Source organism: Enoplosus armatus, chromosome 6 (assembly GCF_043641665.1).
Source record: "Enoplosus armatus isolate fEnoArm2 chromosome 6, fEnoArm2.hap1, whole genome shotgun sequence".
In the NCBI taxonomy this organism is placed as follows: domain Eukaryota; kingdom Metazoa; phylum Chordata; class Actinopteri; order Centrarchiformes; family Enoplosidae; genus Enoplosus; species Enoplosus armatus.
Window position 1 is genome coordinate 12,562,654 of NC_092185.1, and position 11,992 is coordinate 12,574,645.

At 39.2% G+C, this 11,992-nt stretch overlaps 1 protein-coding gene across 2 annotated transcripts; it reads right to left on the reverse strand.

The window, feature by feature from the left end:
- Positions 1-557: 557 nt before the first annotated feature.
- svip (small VCP interacting protein) lies at positions 558-4,235 on the reverse strand. 2 transcript variants are annotated; one of them, XM_070906921.1, is made up of 5 exons: positions 3,814-4,235; positions 3,455-3,505; positions 2,931-2,977; positions 2,377-2,490; positions 558-2,006 (listed from the first exon to the last, which is right to left on the reverse strand). In XM_070906921.1, the coding sequence occupies exons 1-4, from the start codon at positions 3,874-3,876 to the stop codon at positions 2,409-2,411; spliced, it is 243 nt and encodes an 80-aa protein (XP_070763022.1). In that variant the 5' UTR covers positions 3,877-4,235; the 3' UTR covers positions 558-2,006; positions 2,377-2,408. The 2 variants fall into 2 exon arrangements, with proteins under 2 accessions (XP_070763022.1, XP_070763021.1); XM_070906920.1 differs by lacking the exon at positions 2,931-2,977.
- Positions 4,236-11,992: the final 7,757 nt, after the last annotated feature.

The window sequence follows — 11,992 nt, forward strand, 5'->3', positions numbered from 1 at the left end:
TGATAATAATACAGTAGATTGAGGTCCTGCAATTCTTCAGTTAGTTGTATGTTACTGACCTCTAGAGGTGGTGCAATCATTGAAACTTGAATAATCTGTTTTCTAGGTTTAGATTCTTACAATTAATAGATGCAATTCACAACATTATCATTCTGTATTAATGTGTACGTTTTCCCTGGACAATGAATATGTGGATTCGGTATGAGATCACTGGCTATGTAAAGTAACCCACAGGCTTATATGTGCATATGTCCAATTTCTGTTTTTAGATGTAAATTTTCAATAAATTCTTTAAGCTTAAAACTTTTGAAATACTCATTAACCCTCACCAAAAATTAAAGAGGAGTCTACTTTGGAATTAAATCCTTTTTCATTTGTCTGAAAAATATTGGTAAATGTTCAACAGGTCAACTGTAGTCTTTCGTAGTTTCTTTTCCCACCATATCTCGACTGCAGTGTGTTGTATCAGTGATTGTTTTAACTAAATCCAAATCTTATCTGAACTTGAATGAGCTTTCTGTAAAAATGTAAGTCTACCCATGAAATCCACACAAGAGTAGCAGAAATGTGATTTATTGTAGCAAATAACATTGGCTGGATTTCCTGTTCTACAAAATGTCGAGAGCACCGGAAGCATTTAAGGTTCAAGTGAAGGCTGTAAGAAATGCACTCAATTAAGCAAGTCAAAGTAAATACGTCACTACATACTGTACACACTTCACTTATTCTTTTCCTTCAGTTTCTCCGTTTCCATTATAGTTGACACGAATCTCTCCCAACATAGTGTGTGAGCAAGCATATTTGCTGTTTACCAAATGTTGACAAACTGTGTGCAAATAACAAAAGCTTGTTTGTCATATGGCAATTCACAAACACATTTCATTTAAATTAAGCAGGCGTCACATCAGTGTTTGCATACATTATAATTCAATACAACACACTCAAATTGTGCAGAGAGAAAAAAAAGTTCTATTAAAGGAGCAATGGCAAAGACCAGTGCAAAGTACAATAAGGTCATTAAGGGCGTATCCGAGTGCACTTTTATTTTCACTGGTTGGAGAATGTTTTAGAGTTGTTTTACATTATTCAGCAGTATTCTGTAGCTGCATTTTGTGGTTTGTGCTTCCTGATTGAATCACCAAATTAGGAACTAAAAGACGTTGCACTGAGTGTTAAATGTTAAAGACATTTTTCACCAAAACACCAACACCTTGCATTGCCTTCCTCATCAACAAGGGACTCACGCACTACACTGGTCACGACAATACCCCAGGGGCAGGCCAAGTGCATTACAAGTTCAGTAAACAAGTTATAGCACTTTGCACTAGTCTTTGTGTTGCCAACACATACAGCTCCAAACAAGGTGAAATTATTGTTAACTGGGTGCTTATTACTGTATACTAATCCCACAGTAAGCACACTTACATTTCTGTAAACATAAACTGTGTTTGACTTGTGAAATGTGCCATACGCATAACGGATTTTTGAGAAGTCATACAAAAAGTGATGTGGCCAAAGTGGATTTACAGTAAATATTGATCCTCGACTATGAAACCCAAAAGCCAAGTGTAGTGAAAAAGCTTTAGTGTTGCGGACAGCTTTGTCTTAATTTGATAAGTCACCGGAGATACTGCTGGACTTAATAATCATATTCTTTTGTGTTATTTAATGTTAGTCACTGTAAGACTAATACGGTAAGACGTGTGTTTGCTTGCACATTTCTGTGTCATCCCTGACTTGTCCAAAAGGTCCAAACCGTCCTGTATAACTTGGCAACAAGGGGGCAAGTCTGCCTGTTCTGACTGTAATCACTTCAGATTGTTTCGCATGAAGCACGACAACTGTAGTCGTTTGTCTCATAACATCATAAAATAGGCAACAAAAAAAAAATCAAAAAATGGACAGCAGTTCAAACATCTTTCAAGTCATCTTGTAGCGATACTTCATGTTGTTTTGGACTTCGGAGTCAAAGACCTTTATCATCTAGATTTTCAGCCCACTTGCCACTAGAAAACAAAGAGGGAAAAATAATCAGAACAATCTTCAGTCTGTGAGACAAAGTTCGAGCTGGGTTTAACGTAGATTACAGCTAAATAATACATTTCATTTTTATACATTTGACAACTTATACACAGAAATGCTCAGCCTCAGCCAGAAACTAGTGAGCACAGACTGGAACCTCTGATATCATCACATATAAATCTGTACCTGCTTTTAGGTTTTTTTAGTATCACTAAACTATATGTTGAAAACATCAAGTTTCACAAGGAAAGAGTGTTCAAAGATATTCATTTTCACTGGACCTTAGGAATGACATTCATGATGCTCCTCTTGTTCTAGAGATCACACAGCTTTGATGGTAAACACATAACTCACCTTCAACCCGCCACCACCAGACACAGAGGTGGTCATCGCCTGTTTCTCAATCTCTTCCTGTTTTTTCCTTTTCCTTTCGACGGCTTCTGGATTTTTAACACCCCTGTATGTTGTCTGAAAAAGAGAGTGGAATATGATCAAACACTAACAGGCAGCAACTTAATTAAAAAAGTGTTTGTATCTTGTTTATATGTTAAAAATATAAACAAGCAGTCTTAAAAACATGCATGGTGTTCAAAAGCATTTTAAAATAATTATTTTAGCCCAACCTTTTCAAAAATACAATGCATGTTCAATCACAACTAGCAAAAGGGCATTCAACTGCCAAATAAGGCAATTCAGATAAAGGATGGAGCAGTTAACTGAAATGTGACGGTGGGTTAGGGCTCAATGCTTTCATCTGCGGTAGTAAAAGTGTGAATCATCAGGGTGTCAGGAGATTTAAAGATGAAAACAGTGAATTGGAGCAGAAAGATGTGGTGGTTGAGATTACAGCCAATCCAAAGGATTCACCTGGCCGAGAAGAGTTTTCATTCTGGTCCATGTCTACTTACCTTGATACAGCTTTTGCATGGCTCTTACGGGTGTGCAAGTGGCTTTTCTGTACAATAAAAAATCACTCACCACACTGTCAAGTGCATCTATCTTGAATGGGGGTGTATATATGTAAAAGCAAACTACAAAGTTATATTATTAGGTACATCTAGCTAAAACGAGTGCAGTCTGAACAACCCTGCAGTAAATCCTATCTTTACAAAGGTTATAATGTTACATTTTTGATTAAAATGTTGAGCTTTTTGCCTATTTTGGAGTCTATATTTTGCAGTTGAATTGTATTGCGTTACAATGAGAGGAGTTTCTAATGAGGGAAGATGAAATGTTAGACACCTCTCATTTCAAACTACAGTCTGCAATAACTCCTACCTTCATGATGTTCATGTTGTTTATTGCAGGGCTGTTGTATTAGAATACATTAGTTTTAACTAGATGTACCTAATAATCTGGCAACCAAGTGTATTAATACACTGTTTTGACAGCACTTGACACGTAGACAAACCACTTATCAAATAACCTTTACCTCTTTTTGTCTCTTCTCAGCGGCCTCAGCTAATTGTCTTCTTCTTATCTCCTGAAAAAACACACACAAAAAACGTGTAAGTTTCAACTGAAAGCAAACTGTCTTCACGTGGCTAAGTGTGTTGGGCCTGCAGCATACTTAACATGCCAGTGTTTACTGAGCCTAAACGGTCAACGCCTACTGAACATTAACGTTACCTAGTAGGGCCTATTGCTGTCCGACAGATGATTAATCATATTCAAGTAGCATTAGTTTCAATTAATTTGCAACAATTCATATTTCACATTGGAATACAAATGCCACATTCTGACTTATCTGGTGACAGAGCTGGTAATAAAAGTTGTAGTAAATTAACTTACTGGATCTGGAGTGACAACAACGTCGTCCGCTGCTCCACCAAGGCACGGTAAGCACATCCCCATACTTGAGTTGTTATTCGAGGCAAAAAAGCAACGTAGAAAATGCGTTATCAATGTCTCGGGTTAGCCTAACTAGTTAACTAGCTACCTAACTAGCTGGTAAGCCAGTTTCAAATTGCTGAGTTGGTAGTTAAGGCAACAGAAGCAGCAGCTTCTAAGTTACTCCCAACGGCTCTTGATGGGTCGTCTGGCATAACGTTACCGTTAGCTAACGGCTTCTGTTAGCTACGGTAACGTTAGCGTTCTAGCTAACAGCTAGCTTAAGCTACCACTACAAGCCGAGTAGCTCCTCCAAGCCACCTAATAAATTATTTCTCGTCGCACCTCTTGTTGAATCGCCTCGGCATTTGGAAAATGTCTGTTTGAAAGTCAGACGTCTAAGCCAAATATTTCCCCCTCCGAGTTTGTTTTGGTTAGAGTTCAACTGGCTGACTAGTCTGCGAGGGTATGTTCGATAACGTCAAGTTACAGTTTTCTGCTACCATGCTATAAACACACAAGTAACCCAGGTTAACGGTCATGTCAGCACTCAAACACTACGAGACTAATGTTATCGTAAGCGGTTGTGGTCTTATTAATGATATACCGTGGTAAACTCCAGTGTGTTGAAATGTATTAAGCTAATTGTAGAATAGTTTGTGAAACAGGATTTTGAACGGAGCTCAGTGTGACGAGGGGTGGGTGAATACTTCATGCTCGTCCTCTGATAGCTGGTCCAACAGCACCACCTTGTGGCGAAGGACAAAACGAACGTAATAATCACCATGGTAACGACAATAATATGATACGTCCATGCTACATACTGATGTTTGGATTGCATTACAATCCCGACTAGCCACAATACATGCAGAGTGGATCAGAATATCAGTTCAAATGTCCTGAATCCATTACCCTATAAATACATTATATGGTTAGATTAAAGATAAACGGGACATGGCGAAAGAAAAAGTAAATTTGGGACGTCCAGTCGATAACATTACTGTACAAAAATACTTAAAATAACCGATTCTATAGGTCACAAATGTATGCCCGGCTAATCAACCTAGCATTGTAGCAGATTATGTCAATGTAAGCCAAATCTACCTTTAACAGAGTGGACGGGCTCTCCTCTCTTGTTATAATTTGTTGTCAATCACGGAGCCTAATGAGGAGGCTCCATGTGAAGTGAGTGATGCTCCATACAGCAGTTTTGTCCAATCAATATTCTACAATCAATAGCCTAAGAGTTTAATGTTGTAAATCGCTTCACCACCCGACAACACTTTAAACTCCACCCATTCATCTTCGCTGCACCGCCCGGGCTACTTCACAGCTCAGAGAGCTGCTCTGTGGGAATGGCAGGTTCATGAGATTGCACAGCTTTTTGTAGTTCTACAAGTTGTCACTCAGAAACTTATGGAAGGGGGATTTGTACTGAAGGCGCAAGTACATGCAATGGAAGCCAAGGTGTCACAGGCTCTTGGCAGCTCCTCAGGTAGGTTTAACTCACTTCTGATGGAGGCACACTGAGTTATAGTTGACCAAGGAATTATAGTAAAACTACAGCAAGCTATGAAACTAAATATATTCAATAGCTACTGAATACTGACTTTGATATGTTATCTGGGATGCTATTTACCCTACTATGTTTGTTTAATGGTTTGGTCTTTGTTATTAAGTGTTCATGCAGTAAGTTTATTTAAAAACATTTTAATAAGCTGTGCAACCTCTTGTAACATGTTGTCTCTCTGACACATCTTCTAATTACATACTCAACCGACATTTAAGTGCACTTGCACTTATTCAAGTGTCACACAACTGTCCATTATAATGTCCATTATACTGTAAAAGCTGCATGTATAAGTGAGAAGAGTTCAGTATTCAGTATGAAACACGCTGTTAATCTTTTTGATGATTTATTTAAGTGAGATGATAATCAATGAATGAACAGGCAAGTTAGTAAAGCTGTATTAGTCAGTGATAGTTTTTAAGAAGAACACACATGGGTGCTAACTTCATGTCATTTTTAAGTACATGTGAAATAGATCAAGTGGTCATACATTAAATAGAATAAAAAATCACACAGGACACTTCATGTGTCTTTTTGATGTGTGGTGTTCATTTCATCATTGGCATGTTTGCACAACGCTCAGAAAAGCTCTGTGTAATCTTGTGCTGAAACATCTGTGGCCAGATGGATAAAGGAGAGCGTGACTGTTTTCTAGGGAAATCCAGCAAACATGTCCAGCATATTCAGTTTAATGAGCTATATAATGCATGAATGCTGTGGCTTTTATTAGCTGTTCTAAATCATCACTGCCCCAGGCAGAGAAGAAAATGGCAAAAACTGTGGTTGATGTCCTGATTGCTAATGTGACTGTGTTTTCATCTGTGTTGAGCCATGTGGATAATGTTCAGTGGTGTGCAGAGACTCTGAGAGAGACATGGGGGCAAATTCTGACGTGGTGGCTCTGCTGTAAGATGGGTAAAGTGTTTATAAATCATCAAGTGCCTGAAGCTGGTTTAGACCCTTCAGTGTGTGCCCCCTCATCTTATGCCTTTTGGTCACTCTGTTTCAGTGACTAGATGTCAAAGAAATGATCTTTAAATAGTGCTTCTCCAATAGAGGAGTTGTGTGCACAAAACTTCTGGGCTAGACATTTGTGAAAATCTGATTTTAAAAATTGTAGTTAGCTTTGTGTAATGGTCTTCTCACTATTAAACAATTATAACCAAAAATAAGTTGTATAGTATGTTAGCAACTTCTTTAGGAAAACAATATTCACCTTTATTTTTAGTTACAGAAGATACAGTCTTAACAGTTAATAGACTAAGTAGCTACCACAAGGTTCACTTTTCTGTCTGTGGCGTTTTGGGGGACTCAATAACATTTATTTTATTTATTTCAGGAAGTCTGCTGGAAGTCAAGATCCTTTTTTTGGAATCAAATTTTTATTTTGAAAGTTTGCTTGCTGTTTAACAATGATGATCATTGTTTATAATTGTATTTGACGGTTCTAGTGTTTGTTTGTTAATGCAGTTTGCCATATCCCAGCATTGTTTTCATCTGAAAGAACACAGCATTTTATATTATAGCTATATTTACATGGCCTTAAGTGATCACGGCTGACTAATGTAAGCTGTTTAAGAGATGTACGGCAGACCAGGTTGGAGTAGCCATCATGTAATGGAAATACTGCAGTATAAATGTCCTCCTGGCTGGATATACATCCCCTTTAGCTTATGTATGTATTAAGGTGATAAATACTGATGCCCCTTTTATTCAATTAACAAGTTGCTGGAGAAAACGTCCACCTGGCTGCTCTCAGACTAAATTACATTTTCTTTATCAGCTGCTGACATTGCTATATTGTAAAGTGTCTGTGCACACACATTGATTGTATTATGCAGTCCCCCAAGCTTATCAACAACCCCACAATGTGTTTGTGACTTATATTGCAAAGTTTATGTAGCCGTAGTCATGGTAAGAGTTTTTGCCAGACAGGCTGGCTGTGGTGCTCTCCGTATATGCTTGGATAAATGATATTGTTACATGGTTAATGGAGTCACACTTCCCTCATCATCCTCATCATAGATTCATGGTTACTTGAGAGAGGAATTCAGTGACCCGGAGATTTGAAATGTATTTGTTTAAATAAATAATCAATGTGCCAGGAAGTTGGTGCAGGAAGTACCTGCTCATCAATCGATCTACCTAGTGTCTCTACAGTTTGGAAATCCTCAGGACAGTGTATTACTGCACTTAGACTACACGGCTGTAATGGACAGAGCACATTTCAGGGGAAGTGTCCATAGCTCCTGGTAACCTGCAGGCAGCAGTTTCCAGGTCATTATTATTTCTTTGACCTTTTTAGTGCTGTCTCTGTTAATGGTGTTTGTGAGTGAAGCACTACAGAGAGTTGAGGCATTGTACTTCAGTGAACGTACTCTGAACTGGTTAAACTCTACTCAAAGATATTGTTGTATTTTCAACTGTATTACACCCCCTCCATTCTTGCAGGATTGGGTTACACAGTCTTCTGGTAGTAATTCTGTCTCTGTCATGAGCTAAACTGTGCACATTTAAAATTTTAGCATTTCAATAACACACTGCACGCACCAGCACGTCTGGCAGCCATGTGTTGTTTTCTTGCGGGCTCCATCGCGAAGAGCTGCTGAAGGTTGAACCTGTGGAGAATCATTTCTGAGATGAAAAGTACTTCTGAACGTTTGTGAGTCATGTTGTTTGGACTCTGAGTGCAGCCCCACGGCTCTTCCTGTTGGTCTTAATGAAGCTGAATGCACATACGAGGGAGGGAGCACACATCAGCACACACTGAATGAAAGATCCCTGACCATAGATGTTGTTTTTCCATTGTAAAAAAAATAAAAATAAAAATGCATTATTGTATGCTAACTTGGTTAACCTGGGCAGTGACCTGTTTAGGATTCAGAATGGCCGCCTCTGCATTATGTAATAAAACAATTACTACAGCATAATGACTCAGTGGGTATGTGCAGACAAGGGCAAAGATGAATTTATAACGTGCATTTTTCTTCTTATTGTGCAGATTCTTCCCCCTCTAAACATCCACATTGCGAGAGGAGTGTTTAGCATATAATACTGTTGGTTGACAGCATGAAAATGAGCTCAAGAATGATCCGTTTATTAATATAGTTCTGTACATCCACTTTAATTCATATCTTAAATTTGTAGCTGAAAAAGGTAACATTAGATAATGGTTTAGGTCTTTATATTTACAATGTGGATATTCAGTCAGTGAAGTCTCTATGCCAATTACTTTTGCAAATAAACAAAATAAATCCCTCGACAGTTTAATTCAACAAGATCATGTGTCTTGTTAGTCTGTTCTCGTTATTACACATTTAGTTTAACCGTTAACTGATTTTAATCAAAAATCTAACCTGATCAGATGAGTTACACAGTTGGTTTTGGAAAGCCAGAGGCCGTATTGTTCCCCATTAGTGTCAAGTATCAGAGGGTAAAAAGGAATTTTAAAGTTGTGTTAAAAATGTATGAGGGCAGTAACACGAGAGGGATAAGCAGGGAGCTGGACCACTGTGATCACCTACAAATTTTACTGGTCTGAACATACAAGCTATTACATTTTCCCTCTGATAGCTTAAGCAACTGGTTTCATGGTTTGGATGCCCTTCAAGATAAAAGCAACCATAAAGATACTTAATTAACATGATATCACTACTATAGACTCACACTTTGTCTCACGTTGATGTGTGTGTGTGTGTGTGTGTGTGTGTGTTTTGCAGGATCATGTCATCAGGACAACTATCTGTACCTGCCCCTGCTGAGGAGTCAGGCCTCCAGCTCTGCTGGAGCCGACAGGCAGGTTCCTGTGAATCTCACCATCAGCCGCTCGGTCTCCTGGAGCTCCTCGCTTGCCAACAGTTTCCACTCTGGAGACACAGAAACAGACACCGACCAACACTCCGGTGAGTTCGCCGACAGCATGCACCTGTGAATCAGCCTTTTTACATGCATTATATCTATTTACATCTGCACTTGCTTGTTGGGCATATTTCTGCACATCTGATGTGTATATAAAGAACAAAATGAATACTGAGAATTCAAGCTAATTCCTTAATAAATATGGGCCATGCTGACTCTGTCATTGGGAGTGTTAATGAGGCTGTCAACACCATAAATTAATCCATTAGTGAATTTATTGATAGACAGAAAATTAATTGGCAAAACTTTTGACTATCAATTTATCATTAAAGTAATTCATCAAGCAAAAACGCCTCTCAAATGTGAGGATCCACCACTTTTCTCTGTTTTATACCATTATAAAGCATCTTTGAACTATTTTCTGACATTTTCTACACTAAATGATTAATTGATTATTCGAAAATGTTTTGATAATTGCTAGACTTATTGATTGTGAAAATACTACGTTGCAGGTTTGACCTCAGTATGAAGAGGAAAAGTTTAGATCCTCAGTTGAACTGTTTGCTCTGAACTTATAAAATAACTTCATCAGCAGACCCCTTAGCTGCTAAGCCTCAGAGCAAGACATCAGCAGTAATTTAGCTGCATGTGTTGACGTTAGAGGTGTTTGTCATTCAGGAGCGTCTTGAGCGAGCGGAGAGTTCTTTGATTCTTCTTCAGTACGTGAATCTTGTCAAAAGTAGTTCATGATTGTATATTTACATGCATAGGCTGAGGGGAATAATGCAGAAACCCTTCGTGGTTCTTAGTTGGAGCTAATTGTTTACGGCTCAGTTAGTCTCCTGTTTAACCACAAGGTGGCAGTATTTTATTTATCTAAAACCTTGCTCCCTCTGCAGCACTGTCATCTGACCTACATCTCCAGACTAGCAGGCAGGAATGAAAGAGATAAAAATTTAAATGGGACTGACCGTATAAGAGCTGCTTACTTATTTATTTATTGGCCCAGTGGAAGAAATGCATTTGACTGGCAGCTCAATGACATGTTAAAGGGGTTGGCATGCACAGCTCTGCCACCAGGCCTCAATAAACAACAGAACAGTAGGAGGAGGAGAGGCGTGCTGAGCTGCAAGAAAGCAGATGGTATTTGCATCTATGACAGATGCCAGACTACTCCCCAGAATACCAGCACAGACAGAGATTAAGGACCACAGACCAAACTGCATGTTACTGTGTTACTGTGACCCGGTGGAGACTGACCAGGTCACAGTAGTCCAGTGTCAGTGCTCACATAGAAACAACTTGAACAACACAGGGCTTTCCCTCTTAGGAGCTCTAAATCCTGATTGGAGGTCTGCTGGTCTGTAACTCAGTGTGGTTGACCTTGAGATAAGACCAGTGACCTTGCAGATACGCCACAACAAGATCTCGGTTTGGTTAATACTATGCAATCGAAGACCGAAGGCAAAGTGATAAGGAGGCAACACTGGATGTTTTGCCTACATAAATTGACTGTGTGACTGATAATAAAAATGCCTCCACGTGTAAATGCTAGAGGTAACATCAGTGACATAAAAAATAAGAAGCCAGGGAAGAACAGAATAAGATCAGAGCAGAATCTTATTTGAAGCAAGAAATTAATGATTTTTAATGAAAAAGGTATTCTGCATTCTTTTCCCTCAAATCTATGATGACAAAAAACTCTCAATAACCAGCACTACAAAGTTACCAGTTTTAACATTCGGCTATCAAACTATACTGCAGCCATTTTTAACACCCTGCTCAGTTTTCATGACTGATACAACAGTTGTTCTCAGACCAGGGATCCCCTGCCTCTGCAGCAGCAGTGTAGTAGAAAACTACAGTATTGATTGTTTTGAGTTTTTCCTCACAGTCTTAAATGCCTGCCAAAGCAAATGGTCCACAGCTTAGGAAAAGTTTTTTGCATACAGTTAAACCTCGGCCAACAAACGGATGGCTTCTGTCAACAACGCTGATGTTGTCATCTGTGTTTTATGTTGAAGATTATATGATGTCCAGTGGGTTTAGACAATCTGATGGCCCTTGTTCATGTGAAATCCTTTTTTCTACAATAATGCATGGTAATCTTTTTAAAAAAGGATTTATTTCGAATGACTTTTATTCGGTGAGGTCTTTATTTGAAGGCAGCAGAATTGCCTGATAAAAACTAGGAGTTTATTGCGTCTTAAATGTGAAGTTATGTTGACCTCAATAATAAAAAATGGAATTAAGATCCTTATTGAAAGTGCTATTACATAATTTTCCGAGGTCATTTCTCACTGCATTGTATTATTTAGTTAACACAGTAGCCTGACTGTATTTTGCTACCTAATAGTTCATCAGACTGTGTGACGCCTCAGGCTACAAGCAGCACGAGTAAAAGACGAGGATTGATGAGTGAATCAATACTTGTCCTTGTCGGTCCATTTGAGATCTGCTGCCCCTGGTAATTTCCCGCAGCTTATTTTGAGTCAGTAAATCAGGACGGAGGGGGGACGTGTCCATCTCCCTCGGACCTCCCCTACCGCCCGTCACCATGACAACAGCCGTGGATGGTGGTGGTTGGGGAGCGGAGGGGCGGGGGGGGGGGGGGGGGGGCATGCGGAGCTTAGACAGGTGTTGCTGGGGTTTGCGCATCGCCCATGAGATCGTTTGGCAGGATGGGAGCTGCGAGAACACCTACGCAACCCC